Genomic DNA, 25301 nt, shown 5'->3' with positions numbered 1-25301 from the left:
AATGATGTGATATGACCAAATAATAATACTATCATACAAATAAAATATTTAATTCTCAAGTCTTCATATTTTTATCCCTCTCTTAGTCAAATAAAATATTATGACCAGTGTTACAATCATATAAATATTAAGAACAACAAAAGTAATACTGGATGGTAGAAGCATTGTTTGAAAAATTATATTTACAAAACCAGTTGATAAATTGCATATTAAAAAATATAATAAACCGTTTTCATTTATTGCTGATAATGTGAGAGGTGTTTGAAATATCATTTTATTACCCTTATACAAAGAGAATTCTATAACAAACATAATTGTTAATATTACTAATAAAATTGATATTAAAAAGGCACAATAACCAGTGTTAGCTAAAGTTCTTGAAGTCGGTCTTAATAAATTAACAACAAAAGACAATGTAACAAATATTATACTGTAACTTACTAACTTAAGTAACACCTGTTTCTTATTTCTATATGTTAACATTGCTTTTAAATGCACAGCAAATAAATAAAGGAAAACATAACCTAGATTTGATGAAATCCCTTCTCTGTTAGCATCTATTAGAGTTAAACGAGGTGCATTGCTGAACACCCATGCTTCTAAGCCATAATAAAGCAAAAACTCATGAACTATCATTACACAGATACTTAGTATCAATGCATGATCAGAAATCAATAGAAAAATAGTAGATAACAATTTGCAAACAGCCAAAGTGATGAAGAAATTCCAATGAACTCCATATTCAGTTACATGCTCATGATAATCAAGCTGTTTAATAGATACATATCTACTTACTCCAAGAACTACAAGGATTGATACAAATTTGAAGTTACTCTTTACTACTTTTGAAAAATTACTATTCACGTCTTTATGTACAAGACCACTTATTAATACAAATAAACCAACACCAGTGTCCATCAGACTGTATCCATATCTCTCTGTTTTTGCTAAAGAACGCGGAAAGTCTTTAAAATCTACAGCTAATATACATAAGCTCGTAATTAAATACGTAAGGCCTCTGATACATGATATTGAATGGAGTCTTTTACGGCTAGTATGTTCTAACTTGTAAAATTTAACAAAATTTATCCGTTTTCTCTTATTTATAATAGTACAAAGTAATAGAACTCCTACAAGAGCGTTTAACAAGTAAATATACTGGGGATAAACAGTGTGGGCTAATATCAAAGGAAGCACTATTATTATGTATTCACATGTAAGTTTTACGTCTATTCTTTCGTTTTCTTGAATAGCACATATTAAAGTACACTGCACTGTGAAGAAAATACACAAAAACGTATGCACTGCGTTAGAACCATGATTGTTTCTCATAAAAGATTCGTGATACGCTTTGTAGTCTGAATTGTTCATTTTTAATATCTTTTCACATATGACATACAATCCAATTAAACTTTCATAATTTTTTTAAATAAATAAACATAGATTTTTACTTTACTTATTACTAGCATTTTGACAATTGATATTTTGTTTTGATATCTGTCAGATGTCAGACATCTGTCTGTCAACGGTCAGTCATAACCACAGAGCAAGTAATGTCATAACGAGAAACTTTTTTAATGTTTAGTTGAAGACTTTATAGATCCGTGGTTTTTCATGTGTTTTTCACTTAGGTTTTTCATATAGGAAAAGTAGGAAAACACTAGGAAAAGTACAGAAAAAAGAAATGTTTCTTTTTCGTATATGAATCGAATATCAATATCATTTAATGTTGGATGGTAATACAATTAAAATAAAAAGACCAATATATTTTAATTTATTTTTATTTCCTTAGCACTAGCAGACTAGCTTACAACTAATTTGTAAATTACAAATATCATTACAAAAATACTTTATTGTACAGTGTCATAAATAAGTTTATTTAAACTTAAACTATACCAAGTATTACACATTAAAAAGTATCAACAAATTATGTGAGATGTAGCACCAAGAGCATGATAGGTTTATATTATTGTTCGTTAGATTGAAAGTCAACAATCAAATAACTTAGAGCCACACTTACAATGTTATTGTTACTTCTAATTTCGGAAACATCTGGCAAACAGAATGTCCCTATTTAATATTTATGGTTCAAAATCGTAAGGGCGCGGTTGAGGACGTCTTTGGATAAGAGGTATATTCACTTCTTCAGCTGATCTGAAGACTTGTGGTTGGTATTGTTGTTGTTGTCTTTGAGATGGCCTCTCTTGTATTTGGGGACCTTGTCTGCGAGGGTCTGCTTCCTAAAAAATGAAAAAGAAACGCGTGAGGAAGTTATAAAAAATGTTGCCAGTATGATACAAAATGTATCAATTATGAATTATCGTCTTTAAAACGTGGCAGATAGCTGATTTAATCTAGGTGTAATTTTTACTAATTTTTATTTATATATATTACCCCTTTGGAACAAAAGGATAATTAATTTATGAAACCGCGAGATAAGTTAATTCAAATTACCTCTTCTTCATCCTCCCTTTCATATCGGTCATCAGTGTAGACCTCAGAGGGGTAGTACCTCTCGGAGTATCTGATTGGCGCATTAGGCTTCCTCTGAACCTCCTCATCGTTAATTTGTTTGTAAAGGTATTCATTCACGAAGTGGTACTTCGAAGACTTCTGACAGATGTTGTCGTGAGTGGGCGGCATGCAGATGAGGTGAACCTAAAAAAGATTAATAAAGACATTGTTCAAAAGAAATTGTAATTTTAAACCTAGGTAAATATTGGAAAAGATTAATAATGCCAATTCAATTCAATACTATTGTATTTTTAAACGGATCATCTATGGGATATATAATGATTGTTTTGATATAAAATGTTTTATTAAAAGCATTTATTTATCACTAGCGGTCCGCCCCGGCTTCGCCCGTGGTACATATTTACGTTTTTTCTACATAAGATTTAAGAACCATCTTCGTACTTCAAGGAATGTAATAAAAAAATAATTATCGAAATCGGTCCACTCTTGGTCCACTCATCATTTTGTCAGATAAAATCAGTCAATAAGGATTTTGACCGACGCTCTTATTCCTATATAATAACCTTAATAATTAATTTTACCGGTCAATAACTGGTTCAGAGTTTTGACTGTTACATTTAGATTATTTATATTGGTAAGAGAAGATAAATGATAAGGCCTATAATGTTGAAAATACGTACTTGATGGAAAGTAAATCCATCAGGGCAGATCCAGGAATGCTTGACATTGTCTTGACAGTAGTGGAAGACTTCACAGTTCAGATCTTCATCAGCGTAGTATCCAGACTTCCTGGTGGCACAGTCGAATTTGGACTGCTGAAGCAGGCTGGAGAGACGATCGGGTTCTTCCTTCTCTTCTAACTCTTCCTCTTCTGATGATTGTTGCTGGAGTTTGGCTGGGCGTTGCTCTTGTGGCTAGAGGGAACATGATATTAGGTTTACGTTGGTATAATAAATTAATAACTTTATCAGTTCAGAGAGATATTATTTTCTATCGGTTTTATACAGTGAAACTTTCGAAAATGTACGCAACATAATTTATCATAATAATATGTAATATAATAGGTTTACCATTTAAAGTAAGTCAAATTTTTAAATACTCTAAAACTTTCTTGATAAAAGTAATTCTATAAAAAATTTCGCGTCTGAATCTAAATATGAAATGAATTTACCTTCCTATGAGGAGCGCGGGCAGGTTGCCTCTGTTCCTCAATGTAAATCTGCTGTTGCTGTTGTCTTGTTGGCACGACGTACTCCTGCTGCTCCTGCTGGCGCTGGTACCCCGCCAGCTCGGCCAGCGAGGGTGTGGGGCGGAAACCAGTCGGTAATGTGTTCGGATACGCGACAGGGGTGTAAGCACGTGGCCGGAGATTACGGGATTCCTGTAAATTCATACATTATGTTGAGCAAAGAGTAATGTTGAGTATTAAGTCAGTTTTATGAATTGCCTAAACAATTTTCCGCCTGTATGAACGGAAGTAAATGTAACAATTATTGATTGCATGTTTATGAAATGTACAGTCACATAACACGTATAAAATCAATCCTAAATTATACGGTCTAATGCGAAATGCATCTTTGTTATTTGTGCTATTAAAATTATAAATAGCACGGCATAACTTAAACTGTGTAATGGCGCGTCTATTTTTCGCGCCATAATAAAACAATCAATGAAATCGGACGGTGTTTATTCGTGCGTCACGACGTTTAGCGACATTGTTGTACCAATAACTATTTACTATCTAATTGAAATTATATCACACGTATAATAGCCCCGGTGAATGGTACAGGTTAATGCCTCAATACTTTCCTTCGATTCCGCAAAACTGGTTTGTGTAGATGTCGTGGTCATATCGTAGATTTGATCATTTCATGATATGAGTGGCCATTTCACGAAATGGTCAAAAATTTCATCAAAATCGGTTGAGAGCGTAACAAGACAAGCGGACCTGTGAAGCGGACAGACAGATAGACAGACAGACAGAGTTACTTTCTCATCTATATGTCGTGGTCATATCGTAGATTTGATCATTTCATGATATGAGTGGCCATTTCACGAAATGGTCGCATATCGTGAAATGGCCAATTTAGTTTAACCACATCATGATGTGGTTTGGGCAGATCAATGATAAGAAATCGTTTCACGATATGGCCAATTAACGCACGGTTTTTTCATGAAATGATCAAAATTATTTGATCATATCGTAAAATAGTTACATTAATCGTTGGTAGAGGCGCTGCAAGCTCTGTGTTTATGTGATAAGATGGCGGCCGCTGGCGAAAATTAAATTATTCGCAGTTAAAAACTTCATAATTCATTTAATAACAATATTATGAAGAAAGTCATTGCAAAGAATTTTGAATTTACGACGAAGAGGTACGAGTACTATGGAAAATGTGGATATCTTATATGTATTTAAGAAAAAATGCGACTTAAATAAAATAATTTAAGAAACTATAACTATATTATTATAATTGTTTGTTTTTTAAAAAGCGATCCGCTTCTGGCATTGTTTATCAAAGTCTAACCTAACCTAACCTAACTGTTTTCTATTGCAAAAACGATTCGCTTCTGGCATTCGCCGGCCGCTGCCGCGGCACTAACTTAAATGACATTAAACAAGTTTTTAGAATATAGTTATTCTGAAATTTTTTAATATTTTATGGACTCTTTATATTTTATACGATCTAGCCAAATGTGGATGACCACATCGTGAAACGTTGACGATTTAACGATCTGATCAAACTATGTTGGCCATTTCACGATATGCGACCATTTCGTGAAATGGCCACTCATATCATGAAATGATCAAATCTACGATATGACCACGACATAGATACCGATTTCTAATAATTAAAGTAACCCGGAACCGATTGCGTTTATGAAGAATTAAAGTACACATTTAATCAACCTAAATAATAGCATAATAATTATTACTAAATATTATTGCAATTAATAGAAAATATTAGTATACATGTACAGCTTATGCTTGCCACATTTGTTGTACGCATTTCACGATTATTCTTTTTTTTATTTGTTTTATATTATGTAGGATATGTAAGGAATTTAAAATAAATCAATTACCCAATAATTAACATTATTTAGTAGGCTTGCTGTAATTTCCCACGCGATCTCATATGATTAGGTTTACATACTCATTACCTACATATTTTATAACATTACTGTTTACAACAGCTGCATTTACATAACGAGTACAGATAACATCTAATAACAATATTTATAAACTACATTATCTATATTAAGACAGCACAGCTTATAAATAATTTAAAAAGCAATCATAGTTCTATATTTAAATATGTAAGTATAGCGATAACGCGAGAGCACTTTCAAATGGTTTCGCTTTTCAAACATGCATACTACGGACTACCGTTCCAAAAAAAGTAAAAACAAAGCTATTGTATTGTCTGTTATAATGAGTACTTTCTCTGTGTAATTAAGACCGCTATTTTATTAGAATAAAAAATGCCGCGTAAATTTCCATAATCCTATGGTTAGTATTAGAGTATAACTAGCTTCCGCCCACGACTTTGTACGTGCATCCCCGTTTTTCCCCGTTCTCGCAAGAATTTCGGGAAATACTTTCTTAGCAGATCCTAACATCTACCTGCATGCCAAATTTCAGCCCGATACGTCGAGTGGTTTGGGCTTTGCATTGATAGATCACTATATCAATCACCTTTGAGTTTTATATAATTTATTACATAGATACATAGATTTTCTGATTTTTATTAAAATACGCGTGTTCTTTTTCTTTAAATCGTTTTTAAATCTATATAGTTAAGTACCTAAATTCCCATTGTCACGAAAATGCTTTTGGTGGAAAAGCCCATAAAAGAACTTAGCAAATAAATACAGTTGCAGCTGATATCTGGATGATTTTATTGGAACATAATATTATTAAGAAACATCAAAAATTATCTTTACCTCTCGATCTAGTGGAGAATCTTCATCTTCATCTTCAACCTCAGCATCAGGGATGCTGTCATCTTCCTCAGATGCCAGCGCTGTGCCAATGAGCAGTAATGCTATTAAAACGTTCCACCTGTAACAAGGAAAAATAAGATTATAAATATAATATAAGATGGTCTCTATTTTGTAATTTGAGGAAAATTGTAGCAGAAAATTAGTATTGTTCCGCCATGATGTAACAATTTGCCGAGTTAGATCCAGTTTTGACGAAGAAAGTTCCGTCTTTGTTTAGTTAATTTGTTGTGTATATTTCATTCTCTTAACAGTTTTAATTATTATTCACATTATGTACATCGTACGTGATAGTTAAAACGAGCGTGGTTAAAAATATTTGATATCTATAGCTTACTATAGAAACTATATAAACTCTGCAGCTTACTGCAGAGTTTGGAAACTTGCTCAGGAACTACTGGTCCGATTTGAATAATTCTTTCGGTGTTAGATAGCCCATTTATCAAGGAAGGCTATAGGCAACCTATATGTCATCACGCGGACCAACAGGAGTGGAGCACTGCGCGTAAAACCGCAGGGCACGGCTAGTCTGAGAATATAACAAAGACTGAGGTGCGGAAGAGAGATTGTTAGAACTTTTGCATAATTAAAGTTTTTTATTATTTTCTAATTAAAGTTAATGGGCGCATTCAAGCGTTTGATTGGATTTGCGTCAAAGCACGGTTTCGTATGCATTCCGGTCTAACCACAAAACACAATGGTTTAGCTTCGCAACTTAACCACCTTTAGGCCTGATGATATTTTAGAATGAAATTGGTATCAAAGGAATTATAGGCTAAGCTTTATTACCATTTTGTTTAAAATTATGTTTAGAGTTTTAGACACCAATTTAAATCTTGGCAAGATAGCTATCTCATCGCTATCTGAAGCCATCGGTTTATATTTACAACAAACCATCGGTTTATGAATTTTACGACGCGAAACCGGTTTTTAAAAATTCAAAGTACTATAAATTGACCGTAGACAATTTTTGATTCAACCAGAGTCCAGAATGTCTCTGAATCGACTGGAGTTTATGAGCTTTATATAAATCATTTTATACTATGGAATGTGATAAAATCGATCAGAAGGGTGCGGTCAATATACTTCATTATCTGGACTGTAATCGATCTGTTAACATCCGAAGACGGTAAGTGTGCCGTTGAGGTGCGGTCGATGATGTAATTAGCACTGTGAACGATACTTTAGAGTCTACGTTATGTAATTATTGTGGAGCACAGTGCCTTAGTTAAAACAGGATATCTGATATTGAAGAACTTGGTAAAAGGCTCTTTTTGTACTCAGATGTAAACAGTCAAAAGAATAAGATAAATAACCGTTTTTGGAACATATCCATTATGACAACCCAGGATTATAGACCATCGTGGCGCATGAGAACTCTAAACTTTATGAAACATAGTTCTATTATAGTTCTCAAAATATTATAGGTACTCAGTTCATTAAAAATCTCTTTAGCAGAGTAATGAGTGGTAATAATAAATTGCCGTTGTAGAATTGAATACAGTCCAGTAATACCTAGTACTTTTATCGATTCGGTATTTTATATCATGCTTTGATCATGGTTATGTAAGTGACAGTAATGCTTTCGTCTTTCTGTAGATACGAAGTAATTTTTTATCTGCAATGCGAGATTAGAGCTATTTCGCTTTTAATGTTAATTAAAATTTGATAGAGTTTTTAATAGAAAAAAATCTGTATGAACTTGTGTACATAAACAATAAAGATGTTAAAACCATGAAATCCCAGACAAATGAAAGTTATTATCTAAGTAAGAAGTTAATATCTCTTAAGATTTAAACATTATAGGAAGTGAAAGTAATTCCGGTATGAATCATATGAATTATACTTTATCATTTCCACTGTTTTACTTTTATTGTTTCTTTTATTCGTTGAGGTATGTTTCTACGTAAATAAAAAATTCCATCGAGTCAAAAGGCCATCATAGGTCTAAAGGTAAGTACATAATATGTAAATCTTACCCAACAATCTTTTAATTATTTTGTTTATATTATCATCGTATGCATCATAAACAAGCAAATATTTATAAGGTAATAATTTTACATAAATTAAGAAACTACTCTCACTGTGTACTTTTATAAAATAAAAGCTTTTATGAATGGCATTATAATAATATTATCTGAGCTACCTACATAGCTATACCGCGCGCTCCATCTTAGGCCACATCTCAGCTTACCATCAGGCGAGATTGTGGCCAAGCGCTCCCCTATTGTACAATAAAAAAAAAAAAAAAACCACAGCTATCCCTTTTTTTTTTTTTTTTTTTTTATAGTGGGGAAATCTTCCAAAGATACCCACGGCCCCCGGGGAAGGAGCCGTGGGTTATGTCGGATTCTTACCGACTAAAACCCCACTGTGTTCCGTCGAGCCGCTTTAATGAGGGGGCCGCGGGTATTTGTTAGAATTCTTCCGCAACCCCCTCGGACCACAGCTATCCCTACTATTCCCTATTCCCTATTAGTTCCCTACTATAATAATATTATAAATGAGAAAGTAACTCTGTCTGTCTGTCTATCTGTCTGTCCGCTTCACAGGTCCGCTTGTCCTGTTATGCAACAAAAACAACCAATTTTGATGAAATTTGGCACAGACAATCTTTAGACCCTGAGAAACATAGGCTATCTTTTATTGCGAAATATGTACCACTGGCGAAGCTGGGGCGGATCACTAGTACAAATAAGCTATACATACATAGGTACTATGAATATTTAAATATATACATAATCAAATTGTCTATTTGTTTATCTGTCTAATGACTTATCATTCTAATATCTAACTATGTCTATGTCGTGGTCATATCGTAGATTTGATCATTTCATGATATGAGTGGCCATTTCACGAAATGGTCGCATATCGTGAAATGGCCAACATAGTTTGATCAGATCGTTAAATCGTCAACGTTTCACGATTTGGTCATCTACATTTGGCCAGATCGTATAAAATATAAAGAGTCCGTAAAATATTAAAAAATTTCAGAATAACTATGTTCTAAAAACTTGTTTAATGTCATTTAAGTTAGTGCCGCGGCAGCAGCCGGCGAATGCCAGAAGCGAATCGTTTTTGCAATAGAAAACAGTTAGGTTAGGTTAGGTTAGACTTTGATAAACAACGCACGAGCCGAGCGAGCAAAGCGAGCGTGCCGCGGTAGCGGCCGGCGAGTGCCAGAAGCGGATCGCTTTTTAAAAAACAAACAATAATTATAATAATATAGTAGTGGTTTCTTAAATTATTTTATTTAAGTCGCATTTTTTCTTAAATACATATAAGATATCCACATTTTCCATAGTACTCGTACCTCTTCGTCGTAAATTCTTTGCTATGACTTTCTTCATAATATTGTTATTAAACGAATTATGAAGTTTTTAACTGCGAATAATTTAATTTTCGCCAGCGGCCGCCATCTTATCACATAAACACAGAGCTTGCAGCGCCTCTACCAACGATTAATGTAACTATTTTACGATATGATCAAATAATTTTGATCATTTCATGAAAAAACCGTGCGTTAGTTGGCCATATCGTGAAACGATTTCTTATCATTGATCTGCCCAAACCACATCATGATGTGGCCAAACTAAATTGGCCATTTCACGATATGCGACCATTTCGTGAAATGGCCACTCATATCATGAAATGATCAAATCTACGATATGACCACGACATCTATACGGTTGGATTGTTTCAGGAAACTTTCGCTCGGATATCTGATATTACTAGTACGAAGTTACCTTCGCTTCTTTTTAAATAATAGAGGTAGGTACCTACTTATAATTAATTGGACGAGTTTTAACACGTATTCGAGTTTTAAAGTTAATGATGTAGGTACCTACCTATTTCATATTTTGGTTTCATAGCAGTCAAATGATTTATAAATATTTTTTAAATAATAGAAGAAATTCGATCCATCGAAAATCTAATACCGCCTTGTGAATGTTTTGTTTTTTCTATCCAAAATTTATCGGTAGTTAAAAGAATTTCCTTTTGTGTCATGTAGGTATACCGTATAGTAGAGTACCTACAGTAGCTAGCCTTTCACATGTAAGCAATATCAACTGATTATTATTTAACTTTTTATTTATTGGCTTCAAATTGCTCCAATAATATTACATCTTTGACATCTGGACCGCGACGGCATTGGTGTTCGTAGTCACTTACACACTTTATAAATGATGTAATTTTGCGTTAAATTGATGTTGAAATTAAGTAAAAATTACGTAAAATTATTCCAACGTAACAAATTTTTCAGTGCAACAGTTATTGAACGGCGGGCGTATCAATAGAGAGCAATGAGCGTGATTCAATATCTTAATTACGGGTTATAATGTACCACTTAAATTTTTGTTACAATTGGTTTTGAATGAATAAGCGGTCCAATATATTATAAATTATAATGTGTGTTTAAAAATAAGATAAACATCGTTTTATAATCTAGTAATTCGTATTATATTTTTAATTAGGTTCCCTTAAATATTTATGGGCTGATGATGATGATGATGATGAATGATGATGAAATATTTATGACTGTAAACATTTTCCATTCACTCCTCTGCTTTTCTACTATAGTCACCGCGAGCGTAACTAATTTTATATCGTACGCGTACGCATTATAATTAAAATGTTTAAATATCGACTGAATCTATTATTATTTTTCACTGTGTGATCATAACCGTAACAAACAACTTGTAATGAAACAATCTTTCTTTTCATAAATGCATAATAATATGTATGTAATGTGAAGTTTTATAGGCATATTATTGCAATATGGAAATATTATATATGCAATATGGTGTTAATTTAAGAAATTAACTTATAATATGCGATGTATTTTCGACTCTCTAGTAAAGTTCTAGTTACTAATCTATACTAATTAGTAATTACTAATATTATAAAGCTGAAGAGTTTGTTTGTTTGTTTGAACGCGCTAATCTCGGGAACTACTGGTCCGATTTGAAAAATTATTTCGGTGTTAGATAGCCCATTTATCGAGGAAGGTTATGCTATATATCATCACACTATGACCAACAGGGGTGGAGCCCCGGGGGCCGCGCCGGGGGTGAAACCGCGCGGAGCAGCTAGTATATTATAATCTCGTTCCCAGAGAGCACGCGGTTAAGCTTTTAAGTCTTCACTCTTCAGTGGTGTCGGTCTTTCGTACAGTTCCGGTCTTCTGTTCCATCAGAATTCAGATTATTATGGCAGTGATAAAGTAGGTACTGCAACGTGGTCCTGCTCATTGTGCACTTCTCATTGGAGTTTGAATGCCGTAGTCGAAATAAGACCGGAGTTAAATTTTTTGGTATTTGTTAAATGCGTAGGTAGGCGTAGAAATGAGGAAACCAACCAATAACATTGTAATTTGTAAACTACCTTTTCTCCGTCCATACGACTGTCTGTCTGTCACAAGGGGATATCGGAAAGAGGTAGGTACGTAGGTTAAATAATAAAACCAAAGAGTATAATGTATATAGTTAGAGGGAATAAAACTTTCAAATACACCACACATTGCACGGTAGGAAATCCTTTATTTAAAAGATGATGTGCATATTTGGTATAATCCATGCAAGAAATAACAACCAGAAGTGGCAACTAGCAAATCGTCGCATGTTGGCGCGAAATTATTATGATTTCACTTTCATTGCGTAATGATCCCGGCTCGCGTCACTCAGCGGAAAAACGATTCCACTGACATTTTAAATTAACCTCTGATTAAAATTATTTGATTTTGTGCGTTTGTTTTTTCTTAGATTATTCAGTTGATGTTTTATTTATAACTTGGCAATTTTGTAAGGGAGGTAATTATTGAGTTAAAATTAATGGTTGAATAATTTTAAATTGTATATTGCCTATTTATTTTTTAATCGCTGCTTAATATTTTATAAATAAGTACTTACTTTATTTTTAAGCGTACCTATTAAATTATAGTAATGAGGTATTTGATTTTGAGAAAGTTGGGCTATAATTAAGCAATAATAATATGTTTTATTTACCTTCCACTCAATTAAAATGTTACACAGATAAAACATGAATCTAACTTCATACGTGTAATACAGAAGATAAATCAATTGGGTATTTACACATAATATTATGTCCCTCATGGCTTGAGGCACTCCTGCAATACGAGACACACCCGCGGTCATAAAACCAGTATTTATCCTAAATGAAATGTTTTTATAAAACACGTGCTACTTACAAGGATTACATTCGGTTGTTGCATAACATAAGTTTTTAAACATGTGCGAAAAATAATGGACTATTTTATATTATGTAAGGGGTTTCACTGTGCCCTTTAAATGTCGCTTATACTCTGTAATGTTTATTCATTGGTTAATTTTCTCTTTAGTGTTTTATCGTAATAGGCTCGAAGAATATTAAAACGTAAAGTTTCGTCCACATAGACACAATTTATTATGCATTTTCAACAGATGTTTTTTTTAAACTCATTAAACGAGATATTTTATGTACCTACATCGTTTATATCGTATATAGTATACATTATTTGTTTGATTTATGTGTTTAAATTGTATATTAAAAGAAGTTACGATATACTTTTCAAGCAAAAAACGCATAATACGCGTCAACCGTATCGTATGCGTTTTTTATTTAGGTCATGCATATTAAATTAGCTTGAACTTAGTTCCTGATTGTTCGTAATTGCTAGTAAGGTTCTACAAACTCGTGCATATTTTATTTCATTCACCCTCCTAATGATATCACATTGATCTTATAAGCTGACCATAAATCACGGTGTAGTAACTTCAGCTTCGTGACAACTGACACACAATGTGTCCATAGACAATAGCCTCTCGGACCTGATCCAATCATTTAACAATTTGACATGCAACACGACCTTCGCTGAAACGATTTCGTGGTACTCACAAAAAATAACCCACTGAAAAATGTCCTAATTTTATTTATTGAAAATATTTAATATCGATGCCGTTGAACAGTACACTGACAATGAATAGATATTATAATAACTAAAATGTATTATTTTTTAAACCAAAATAACACTTTTCTAAGTAGATAAATTAGTAGATAAGTTGCCGATATCACAGAATACATAATAGTAAGCTAAACGCTACCGATATCATAACAATTTTGCTAAGGTCCAAATATGTTCTTTATTTAGTCTTGGTTGGAAAAAATTATTACAAGTAACTACAAAAAAATCCTCATATCACGTTGACGAAGTTGCGGTCACGAGTCCGTGTGTAAATAAATAAAATTGGTCAATGTACTATAACTTGATTATCTTCGAGGGAATAAAATTATCGCCCACACGCGAATGCCACCCAACTTATTGTCTAGGTTAAATTGCATAAGTTCCAATGTATTGTATTTCTGTACTCGGTAATAATACATTGACATTCGAAGGTTATTTGTTTTAACGAGTGTAACCTAATACACCTTTATTAGATTATTTCATTTACTTTTTACGATGTCACGGATCTTATTGGCGATTCTTTAATGAAGATTTAGGTACATTAAAATATCGAGTTATCATTACAAAATGTTAAAAATTTATCTAACCATCAATTATTTATCTATCATCATCTTTCGGGAAATATAAAGAACGGTACAAAATTAACATAAGCAGTTGATGTTGCAGTTGCAGTATCAAGCTTTAATTACTTGTACATAATATGTACAAAAAACCTGTCCAATTTGTAAATAAAATTTACCTGAGATGGAAATATAAATTTTTGTTTACATAATGCAGATCACAACTCATTTCAGAGTAATAAAAGAGTTATAGTGCTTACGTCCGCACTTATCTCGTACATATAAAAATATAAGTGAATATTTAAGCTAATAAATCTACACGTAATCCTATAATAATCGTTTCAAATTACTTCACATCTTGTTATAAGTAGGACGTAACATGTTATTAGGAAATCGGTTTACATCAGTTGTTTCCATGTAGGATATCAGAAATCATACAGAAAATTCAAAGGTAATAGGGTTATTCACTTTTCTAACTAGAAAGATTTATTACGAATTCAGTTCAAAAGCAAAAACAAATTCGCAATGCTAAAGTTATAATAAATTATCTCGTATGTTTTCATTGTCTCGTAATGAAATTAATAAAGGTAATCAGCATTGTATAATATGAAGTCATTTAATAGAATAACATACTTAATTTACTTGAAAAAGATCAATTGGTTAGGTCTTGCTATATAAATTACAGGTAGTAAGTAATTACAGGCATTTTGATACGTCACGTCAATGAATTATGTTTATCAAATGATTTTGTTACAGGCGATATTCCTTATCTAAGTGCTATTAACTATTACGCGTGTGAACGTAATAATTGTTTCATTAATTATCGAGAAACAACACGCAACGTGCAAGGAAATAATTTTGTTTATTGACGATTAACCGAAGAATGCTGATCGCGTGAGACGTAACAGTTTCCTTCCCAACGTTTCTCAGGATGCATATAACATTAATAACAATGTGACTTTCACGAAATACATTTTATTAAGTTATTAGTTTTCTAGACGTAGACGTGTCCTCACTTGCGTGAAATTTACACGGCAACGCGACGTTTTCCTACAAGTACCCTATCTATATCCAAAATTCATGCTTCCAAATAATATGTGACACATAACTTACAAAATTGATATCTATGTAGGTACTGAATCTATGTTCTCTATGCATCGACCTCTAATGTCCAGAATATATTGTTTTTGTATGTATATTACCAAATTACGATTTCTTTTGTTATTGTTAAAACTGAACATGCACCCATTCAAATAAACACTATCACGCATGTAATGTTGCGATTTAATGCGTTAACGCAGTTCTCATATTGTTAGCCGTGCGTTACGCAATTTCTATAACAGAGTACGAGCGTGTGAACTATTATAACATTGAATATCGTACTTATTTATAAGTACCAACATACCGTTTCAGAGCCAAAATTGTCGTTTAAAATTCCATATAAATACTAACATGGCAGTCACTGGCATTAAAAATATGCCAATAAAATAAAGGTCTAGTTTCTGTTTTACCAATTTATAACATTTGCTGGTATTAAAGAAACTGTAATGGACGATTTATCAATTTGGTTCCTCTACGATAGTTAGAGCTTACGCTTTGATCACTTGGATATTTAAATAATTGCATTAACCAAACTGATGTTATTTAAATTAATCACGTCCTTGGCATATAACAGATCGTCAGATGAATCATTATGTCTAAATGTTTTGTTTTTATGGCCAATATATCCTGTAATTAATTGATACTACGGAAGCTTGTTTAACAGGTGTAAAATTAAATGTGTCGTTATAATCGTTAATTATAAAACAAATCAAATTTAAAAAACCAAATGCCAACCAGAGACATTTTAACTGACATAAAGTTATGGAATTACCATAGATAATTAATCGTTCCATTTTTAAATACCTAACCGACTCCTACATGACGCACTGTATAAATGTTACCAGCATCTTTAACACGAGAATGTGGATTACAAAAGCTTGAGATTATCACACCCACATAACAAAGAGACCAGACAATAGACAAACAAAACTTACCATAACCAACGCATAAGTTGTAAGTAGGCTGTGCATACATGTTATGAATTTATTACACAGTTGCATAATACGTACCGAGAAAAGTTAAATGAGACTTCTCAAAGTGGCCCATTTTCAGGCTATTAATTTATTTCAACATTTTTTTAATACCAATACAAATATTGTTTTGCTCAAACGGTGGATATATTAGGTATTTGTAAAAGAAATATTATACAGATCGTAAAAAAAACACATCACTTAAGTAGTACGAATTCAATGAGAAATTAAAATTGACATACACACTACATAATATATATATATATCTACAATCTACATAGTAAATTTTATTTATAATGACAATTAACCTCCTGAGACCCAGGATTTTTTTTCTTTCTTTTTTGATAAAAATTAGCTGTATCTGTTCTAATGCAATTATAGATATTCAAAAAAATGGAAAAAAAAATCTTTCGTGGAAAACTTGGCTTTTCTTTATGTCATGTATATATTACAGGGGGTCCCAGTTCCAAGTGTAATAAGTTTATGAAAATGAAAAATCTACATGTTTTATTAGTTATTATATATTTTTAAACTTGAATCTAAATATTTAATATTCTATCCATTGTTCTGTGTCTATTTTTTGTAACTTGGTTCAAAGATAGGTAGTTTTAAGGGTGAGAAACGACCAGTTCAAGTATTTTGCACCGGCGCGGCGGTGTATTTATATTGTCACGTCCACCCCTAGGTCTTAATTCGACTATCCTCTCGGTCAGCCTCCTCTTATGCTTGGTCCACGTCATGTGCGTCCCCGAGATGGTCTGCCAACAACTGAAGATGACATACATAGTGACGATTCTGTTCTAAAATGACTCATACTCATTGGACGAATGGAAGAAGAATCATTTTCTGGTATTTGGGCGGCTTCATCGGTATCATTTGGGGGATTATCTTCATCTCAAACATTTATTTATTCAATTAGACTTCTTCTAAAAGCAATTTTGAATCGTCACAACAGTATTAACATTTACCACCGATTCGGAAAGCAGTATCTATGGAGAAGAACCGGCAAGAAACTCCATAGGTCCATCATATAGGTCAATATTTGACTCATCCAGGGTTGGTAGATCTCAGTATCTTAAAATCCTTGAAAATTATAATAAAATCTGTAACATAAACTAAAGAATGTCATATAGGTAATACATGGGGCCCTAGTAACCAATATCAATTTGGCAAGAATTGAGACCAAATGTCTTACCAGTATGACATAAAAGAAAACATTCATATTTTTCACAAGTTTTAGATTTATCTTACAAAATAACTATTGCGGTTGCAGAAATAATATCTATTATAATTAGATATACAAAGATATACTGCAATATACGAATGGTTCCACTAGAAATGTAAGATTACTGACCACGTGTTTGCCGTCGCAAATCCACCCTCAACTTCGAAATGAGAATACTTCAAATCACTGTCACTTATAAAACGAAAAACCGTTTAGTATAGCGGATGACATACCACTACATCGATTTGAGGTATTATTCCCGCATATACGCAAAAGATGGCGTTGAAATATTTTTTTATTGTTTATGTAATATATATATGACCGCAGGCCCCAGGAGGTTAAATGCAAAGTTCAATAACATTGAAAGAGGCAACAAAGGGCAAGGTTCTTAGAATACATAAAATAAAAACTTTCTGAGAAACTTAAGCTCGTGAAATAAATTATATTTTGAAACGGTTTTTATGTCCCATAGATTCCTACAGAATTTTGTATTCATAATAAGAAATAACAGTTATTACAACTCATCATTATTATTTGTATATTTAATATCTATCCCAAATTTGGAGCAGTTAATTATTAAAGCTACCTACTATATCTATATGGCTTGAGAATTTGAGCTTTTAATAATATTATGTTTTACCTTACTGACTGTCCTGCCTCCGTCCGAAATCCAAATAGGTACCTACACTTTTTTGTAAAATAATCCAATCATAAATCTTTATTTACAAATGAAAAACGGCTCAACGACTTTTCGTTGAGCCGTTTTTCATTTGTAAGGGAACTAAGCGGACTCAGGACTCCCGACTCTCCGTTCTACCCTGTGTACCCAATAGATTACAATGCTACTAAAAAAAAAAATCATCAGTTTTTTATTTTTAAATATTTTTAAATTTAGAATACATATATTTTTTTGTTGTTGAAATGACAGGGGCCATCGCAGAATAAATAATTATGGCTGCGGTGGACAATAACCTACTATTACAACAAGTTCTTCGAGCCATTCATCAATGCTTTTTACTAGAAGGTGTATGAACTGCGTATGACATCATTACGTTTCTTGTTCATACATAATACTATGGGAAAAGAGTTTATTCAGTAATTTTATACAAATTGCACTACAAAATACAAACGCGAATAACCGAGTGAAAGTGATTGATTCTCATAGACATTAGAAATTAACTCGGATGACATGCCAAATGTTTAGAAATTCAGCAAACGACTTTTTGTTTGTTTACAAAAATTGTGATGTAATTTTATCGTGCAACTGTCTCTTTATTTGCTATTTAAATGTATTCGACCAAGAGGAACTGAACAATTGATGTATATTGATAGAAGGAACAACGAGAAGATAAGTATCTTAAATTTTTTTATTAAGTACATTATCTGCATTCTGAAGAAAGCTTGATTTTTCTCAGATGTAGCATAACTATTTATGAAGTCGGTTAAAAAGTAATTAGCATAATATTTTAAAATTTTCCATGAATTTTTAATTTCAGATATAACTTGGAAGACTAGTAAATGATTTTTCTATTCGCTAATAATAATAGCTGTTATGTATATACATATTCATAATTTAGCTACTTAAAGTTTATTAAAGTGTTATTTTAGTATTAACTATTAACTATTTATTATTAACGACTGCTTCCCTAATTGACGGTAATAATTTACCGGCTACCTACATTGATTAAAAAATATACCTATTCAACAAGAACTAATTTTTTTCCTAAATGTAGACAATCATCTATGGTTATAGAAAAGAAGAAGTCTAATTTCTTGATAAAATCAGGAAGAATAAATACTTGGCTTGAAAAATAGGTAATTAAATACATTACACTAATTATATAAAATTAGTAACCGAAAAAATGGATATTTACCTCATTTTCATGTTTATGCACTAAGAGTATCCGATTTAATTACACTTGTCAAAATGCGCGCGAAACAGGACGCAAAGGCCGCGCTAAAAGACTGCGCGGTCGGCGTGCTTTCTCCTGCTTTATAACTTGCATCAACTGCGTCCGACGGGGGAACCAAGAAAAGCAACCATTTGGCAATGCTACGCGAATCGAACGAATTCGATAAAACTTAAAATTTAAACAGATGAAATTAATCGATCTCGGATGTCATTGAAGTGTGAAGATCGGGTGTTGTTCGGTTAGTTTGTGACTGCTTTCAAATTTCAATCGATTTATATTGAAAGTTAATTTAACTGTGTCAAACTATTAATCAATGGGTCACATAATATCAACTGAGTTATAATTTGCAAATCTATTATTAATAATAATGTAATGGAACAAATCCGGCTCCTGTGTCTTGTTGATTGGTAGTAACTGGGTCATTTATTATGAATTATTAAATGATTTTATTTTAACTCATGTGAGTGTTTTAACTGGCATTGAAAGAATGCGTGTGTATAAGTTATATACTTAGTTAAAAAATAAGAATATGAGTTTCTTTATAGAGTTCAATAACTTTGATAGGTCACCTCTAAAAAGGTGGACACCCAAATCGAATACCATGTAAATTATCTGATTCCATTACATTATACCTTTAAGATTTACACGATATTGGGTTCAAAAGTATTCAATATTTTATGAATAAAATATGGAAATCTGACAAAAAAAAAAAAAACAAAACAGATAAGGGCGCAAAACCACTTGACGCTTGCCTAATTTTTTAATATAATTTTGAGAGGAGATAAAAATTGTGTTTTCGAATATTGCTTGATAAATCAGATGCAAACTTGAAGTTGTTGTATTTTAAGAGTGCCAAAATAATGGTAACTTATCTTTTAATTAAAAACTTACGACACGGATAGTTACCTAAAATAAATTTCGTTTAAACATGAAAAACAAATGCATGAAAACCATGAAATAATCAGACAAGTTATAAACATTTATAAAATTCTATGATACGTTTAGGTACTATGCGTAGGTACCAGGATACTCAAGAATTTCGAAAAAAAAAACGACCTTTTGGCTAATGGCTACATGATCATAAAATAATTTTTAGTTATAGGTTAATATTTAAATCTATAATTGATTAGGGTCATTTTGTGTTCTTATCCCATTGAGCCCCGAGCGGCCCGATCTGACCACGACACAATAGATTTTCTATTGTGTCAGATTCCGGGGGCTGGATGATTTATGTATATATATATTTTATATCTCAAAATTTATCTGGACCAAAATTTTGTTACACGTGTATTTGAATACGTACGTTATAGCATCTAAAATAATAATACCTTCAATTTTTACCTTATCAACATCGTATATAACTGATTAATAGGGACATGTTTACTCTGTGATGTTCCTAAAGTTCGTTGACGTTAGAAAATTAAAAATCGGTAACAATTACGCAAGGCCCGCCCCTAGTGACCCGCTGCCACGGCACGTGCTCCCCTGAGTATGTATTATGTTCTGTGGGCACGTGCTTCCTGCCCCCTAGAGAAGCTTACATTATTCTAGTCACCTTTTGTAAAACAAAAGTGAAGCTACAACGAAGTTCAGTTAATACCACAAATAATAAAATACTATACTAACTAGCTGATACACAGCGTAATAGCGAGATAAAATAGTCTGTGTTGCGGAGACGAAGCTTTCTGCTAGTGAAACAATTCTTAAATGAGTCCAGTATTTTTAGTATGAAAATATTACGACCATACATACAAAAAACAATTGTTTTCACTTTATATAGTTTAGATTAGTTATGTCGTCAAAAAGAATGCAATTAACATGCCTCATGCTAAAAGCACGTACCTAACAAAGAAGCTGCAATCTATACCTACTAATACCTATTATAGAGCTGAAGAGTTTGTTTGTTTGAACGCGCTATTCTCGGGAACTACTGGTCCGATTTGAAAAATACTTTCGGTGTTAGATAGCCCATTTATCGAGGAAGGCTATAGGCTTTATATCGCTAAGACCAACAGGAACGGAGCACTGAGGGTAAAACCGCGCAGCACAGCTTGTACCTATTAAAATAGGTAGCGCAGCCCTCATATTTGAATACAATACGTTTTGGGGTGAAAGTTTTTAAAGTTTAAAAAAAATCGCATTATTTGCAGTGATTAGTTACGTTCCAAAATCAAAGCTTATTCAAATACACGTTCTATAAAAAAACATATAGGAAGCACTTAAAATCTATGATTGAGGAGCGAAACCTGAGTTTCTAGTATCCGTAATTTCACAATTAAATTACATATTTCCTGTTTAGTTTTGAAGATAACATTTTGGCACCACTTGAACCTATAGTATGTATTAATCACGTAATTTAAATGCTGTAATTGTTGTGTAATTAATCTGTTTTGTTGAAAAATATTTACAGCGGCGGCCGGCGATTACCTACCTATACTTAGATACAAATCATTTTGATTTCAGGTCAATTTTAAATACAATGTATATTTTTTTTCAGTATACTTTAAGGGTTGTGCCTTTGTTAGGTGCATACTGCATATGTACATACTTATATCAAAATATTACTCAGTTTTTATTATGCACCATAAAAATCGGCCAAGTGCGAGTAGGACTCGCACACGAAGGGTTCCGTATCTATAAAAGTTTATTGAATGGGGAGTGGGGACTTCATATTTTATTTATTTTTAGTCTTTGTTGTTATAGCGGCAACGGAAATACATCATTTGTGAAAATTTCAGCTTTCTAGTTATCACGGTTTATGAGATACACCCTGGAGACAGACAGACAGCGGAGGTTTAGTAATAGGGTCCCGTTTTACCCTTTGAGTACGGAACTCTAAAAAAAAGGAAAGTACATTTCATGAAACTGGTTCATTTAAGAGATTGTACTGAAGATATGTAAGACATTTGTTGAAATATTTTTGGTTGACGTATTAATTTAAAAATTGTGTCGGTAATACACCTAAGGCAATTTTTAATGAAAAAAATTCAATGGATGAGTCTGGTAAATACCATTATGAAATATAAATACTTAAAAATGACTTGGAAGGACAGAGCCCATAGGGCCGCACTCCGTAATACGCACTAAGGCGGCAACGTTTACTAATTGTAGACATTGTGATGAAGTTTAAAAATCTTAATATATATAAATCTCGTGTCACAATGTTTGTCCTCAATAGTCTCCTAAACCACTTAACCGATTATAATAAAATTCGCACACCATGTGCAGTTCGATCCAACTTGAGAGATAGGATAGTTTTAACATTTAGATACCACGGGCGAAGCCGGGGCGGACCACTAGTAAAGCTAAAATTATTATGTTATGAATTACAGGATAAGTACTTTTTGTTATAGATATTAATATATCCTCGTAATGTGTTATAATATTACACAAGAACTAATTTGATATTATGATAATTAACAACGGATAATACATACAGTAATTGTAATTACGTTGCTAAGGAACGATTAAAACTACGTTATGAAAGTATGGAAATTGCCAATGTTTATTCACAGGCGTTTTTGTTTAACATAAAGTATCTGATATTCAAAAACATTTTTACAATTTTTTGTTTGTGAAATACGCGGATGGCTCCTCTCGCATTTTCTCCATATTGTACAGACAAGAACAACAAGGGCAAAAGTAAAGACGAAAAAATCTCGCTACTTTAGATTTTGCGTCGAGATCGGTACAATCACTCGCCTTTGAAAAAGCTTTATTGTTATATTGACTACAAGCAGCATGAAGTACTGCTTTGTTGTGCGAGTATTTTGGGGATTTCTCCTTGGTTTCAATCTTCGTTTCCAATTCAGAGCCTTCCCAAGAAGACAAAGGAAATAACATTTCTTCGAAAATGCTATGCTTTGAAGGTTGTGGCGATTGCAACATTAGTGTTGCCAGATTAATCATTGACGAACTGTTAGGTTGATGGAGACCATCTCCAGGAATTGTCACGTTATCTTTCAAATTATTGTTGAGACATAATTTCATTCTTAACACTGTTATATCTGAGTCACTTGGCCAAGATACCGCATCTGGCAATAACGTTCGGCAAGCACTAATTTTTCTTTGGCTTTTTTTAGCATGTTTGCGAAGTTCTGATTTGATTTTCGACAGACCGTTATCTAAACTTCTCGTCAAGTTATCTGAAACACCTTCCGAGTCATTTGGAATTTGGAAAAGAACCTGTCGTGCATTTATTTTCCCAGACGCTTTCTGGAGTTCTATAATATCTTCAATTTTTCTTACTTTAGTATCATCCGAAATAACGTTCAAATCCATTTTAAATTTTTACAAAAGTTCATAGTTTTGTGCTTTTTTTAACTAATTTATCTAGTTGGTTTGTTTGACTGACGAAGGACTGACGTTTAAGTTTAGTGCTATACAAGAAGCTTACCTACCTATATATAAGCTTCTTGGTGCTATACAATTTTACAGTGATTTTACCACTTACCTACATTTTATGACGAATTTGATACCGACATTTCATAATTTTAAGAAGCTTATATCTAATACACTGGAGATTTCGGTATGAACATTGACGTGTAACAAGAAAATATTGCCCAGTTCATGTTTTTTATCACTTTCACACCTAACTTGGTATTGCCACTGTTAATACGAAGTTTTCCCAAGGCTACTATGTATGCTGTAATATTCTGTGCAAAAGGTTATTTTTTGTACATGAGTTTGTTGATAAATTGCCAACAACGTCATTCAGAAGCATTGTTAGATGAGACAATTATTATTTATGCTAAATAAACTAAGTATCTGAACCAATTATTAAAAAGCGATACTCCCTGATTATGGGTAGTCACCATAATAAAATTGTAGCAACTCTCACTTTGTCAATATGGCATGTGTGTCAAAAAAATTGCGTCGCTTCGAATATTTAAGTTAATATTGTTGCTTATTTAATGAATATTTTCCGAATATAAAGAATGCATTGTAGGTATTGTGCAAAATTGCAGAAGTGTTTGGACACCAAATTCTGGCATAGAATTTCACAGGCAAGTGTATATTTACGTTATTTACAATATTCCTCAATACTCCTGCATTTACCTGTTTAGAATCATTTCAATGGCAAAAATTGTCTAATTTAGCATCATTTTAGTACGCAGTCATGTTAAATTTGTTATTTCCCTAATACTTTATCATTTTTCAACAAGTTTTCAATAAACAGATTTAACAAGTAAGGTAACCATGATGACGAGTTTTTATGGATAGCGAAGAGAATATATTGTAATAACAATATTATGATGAAAATTTAGAACACCATTTTAAAGATTGTTACTAGTAATGAAACAACACATGACATCGGTATTGCACTCACATGTAGTTATAAGATTGTTCGTTTTTACATTGAAATTTATACTTTTTTAACTTACCTCATATTTTTTTGTTTTACGTATTTCAGCTTTCCAAAAAGTAAAATAAAAAGAAATATATGTGCCCATCAAGGTTACTGAGGATTACGACCCAGAAAAAAAATACCTTTTTAAAAATAAACTTTGTAAAGTTAGCTGAAATTTGTGCAAGGCTGCTATAAACAGTTTTTCTTTGATGATTCTGGCTTGAAATTGACCCGTCGAAGCAACGCGTTTAAAAAGAAGATATCTGAGTAGCTAACAATTTGGTAAACAGCATCTGATGCAAAACACAACTTTCCTCTATTTACAAAGGATGTTAATGCTATATATCGGTTCATATCCAAGCTTTGTAGCCAAAAATTATTTAAATAACTATCATTCTATACCAATTAAAATTGTATGTACCTACCTATAAAGTATGACCATAATATTATAATATAAATACTGATAAAAATATATGTCGTTATTATTTATAGACCATGATTTTTAGTTTTTTCTATTTTGAAAAATCCTGAATTTACAAACCAGCGTGGTCACTCGACAGAAAGAGACAAAAACATGACTGACGTCATTGAATGTCATAGTTTCTTGTTTCAAGTTAATGGTCATAGTGCAATCTCCAGTGTATTAGGGCGTATTCAGAAAGAAAGCTTGAAACTTATAAGCGCTTATCGGCGCTTGTCATGTTCATATATTTTCCTACGCGGGTTACCAGCGCTGACAAGTG

At 32.6% G+C, this 25301-nt stretch overlaps 4 protein-coding genes across 9 annotated transcripts in view; 1 reads left to right on the top strand and 3 right to left on the bottom strand.

Annotated features, from left to right (window-relative positions):
* The window catches only part of LOC123706345 (long-chain-fatty-acid--CoA ligase 4), a 562712-nt gene that overhangs the window by 8010 nt on the left and 529401 nt on the right, over positions 1-25301 (top strand). The window lies entirely within an intron of this gene.
* Positions 35-1585, bottom strand: LOC123706352 (GPI-anchored wall transfer protein 1-like). Its single transcript, XM_045655594.1, has one exon. The coding sequence runs from the start codon at positions 1369-1371 to the stop codon at positions 64-66; it is 1308 nt and encodes a 435-aa protein (XP_045511550.1). The 5' UTR covers positions 1372-1585; the 3' UTR covers positions 35-63.
* Positions 1767-19300, bottom strand: LOC123706359 (putative uncharacterized protein DDB_G0268364). Its single transcript, XM_045655601.1, has 6 exons — positions 19170-19300; positions 6421-6538; positions 3647-3856; positions 3156-3389; positions 2455-2658; positions 1767-2240 (listed from the first exon to the last, which is right to left on the bottom strand). Exons 1-6 carry the CDS (start codon positions 19178-19180, stop codon positions 2082-2084), a joined length of 936 nt encoding a protein of 311 aa, XP_045511557.1. The 5' UTR covers positions 19181-19300; the 3' UTR covers positions 1767-2081.
* LOC123706361 lies at positions 22690-23523 on the bottom strand. The gene has a single exon (XM_045655605.1). It carries the CDS (start codon positions 23487-23489, stop codon positions 22767-22769), a length of 723 nt encoding a protein of 240 aa, XP_045511561.1. The 5' UTR covers positions 23490-23523; the 3' UTR covers positions 22690-22766.

The sequence above is a fragment of the Colias croceus genome, chromosome 3, assembly GCF_905220415.1.
Source record: "Colias croceus chromosome 3, ilColCroc2.1".
NCBI lineage: Eukaryota > Metazoa > Arthropoda > Insecta > Lepidoptera > Pieridae > Colias > Colias croceus.
Note: the sequence above shows the minus strand (reverse complement) of the source record. Positions and strands in the feature narration are given on the sequence as shown.

What these genes read in the sequence shown, in the direction of transcription:
- LOC123706352 (XM_045655594.1), bottom strand. Translation starts at nt 1,371, where the DNA reads ATGAACAATTCAGACTACAAAGCGTATCACGAATCTTTTATGAGAAAC.
- LOC123706359 (XM_045655601.1), bottom strand. An exon ending in ATGGATTTACTTTCCATCAA is followed by an intron (nt 2,659 to 3,155) that starts GTACGTATTTTC and finishes AATCTTTTTTAG; the next exon opens with GTTCACCTCATCTGCATGCC. An exon ending in AAAGGGAGGATGAAGAAGAG is followed by an intron (nt 2,241 to 2,454) that starts GTAATTTGAATT and finishes TTCATTTTTTAG; the next exon opens with GAAGCAGACCCTCGCAGACA.
- LOC123706361 (XM_045655605.1), bottom strand. Translation starts at nt 23,489, where the DNA reads ATGGATTTGAACGTTATTTCGGATGATACTAAAGTAAGAAAAATTGAA.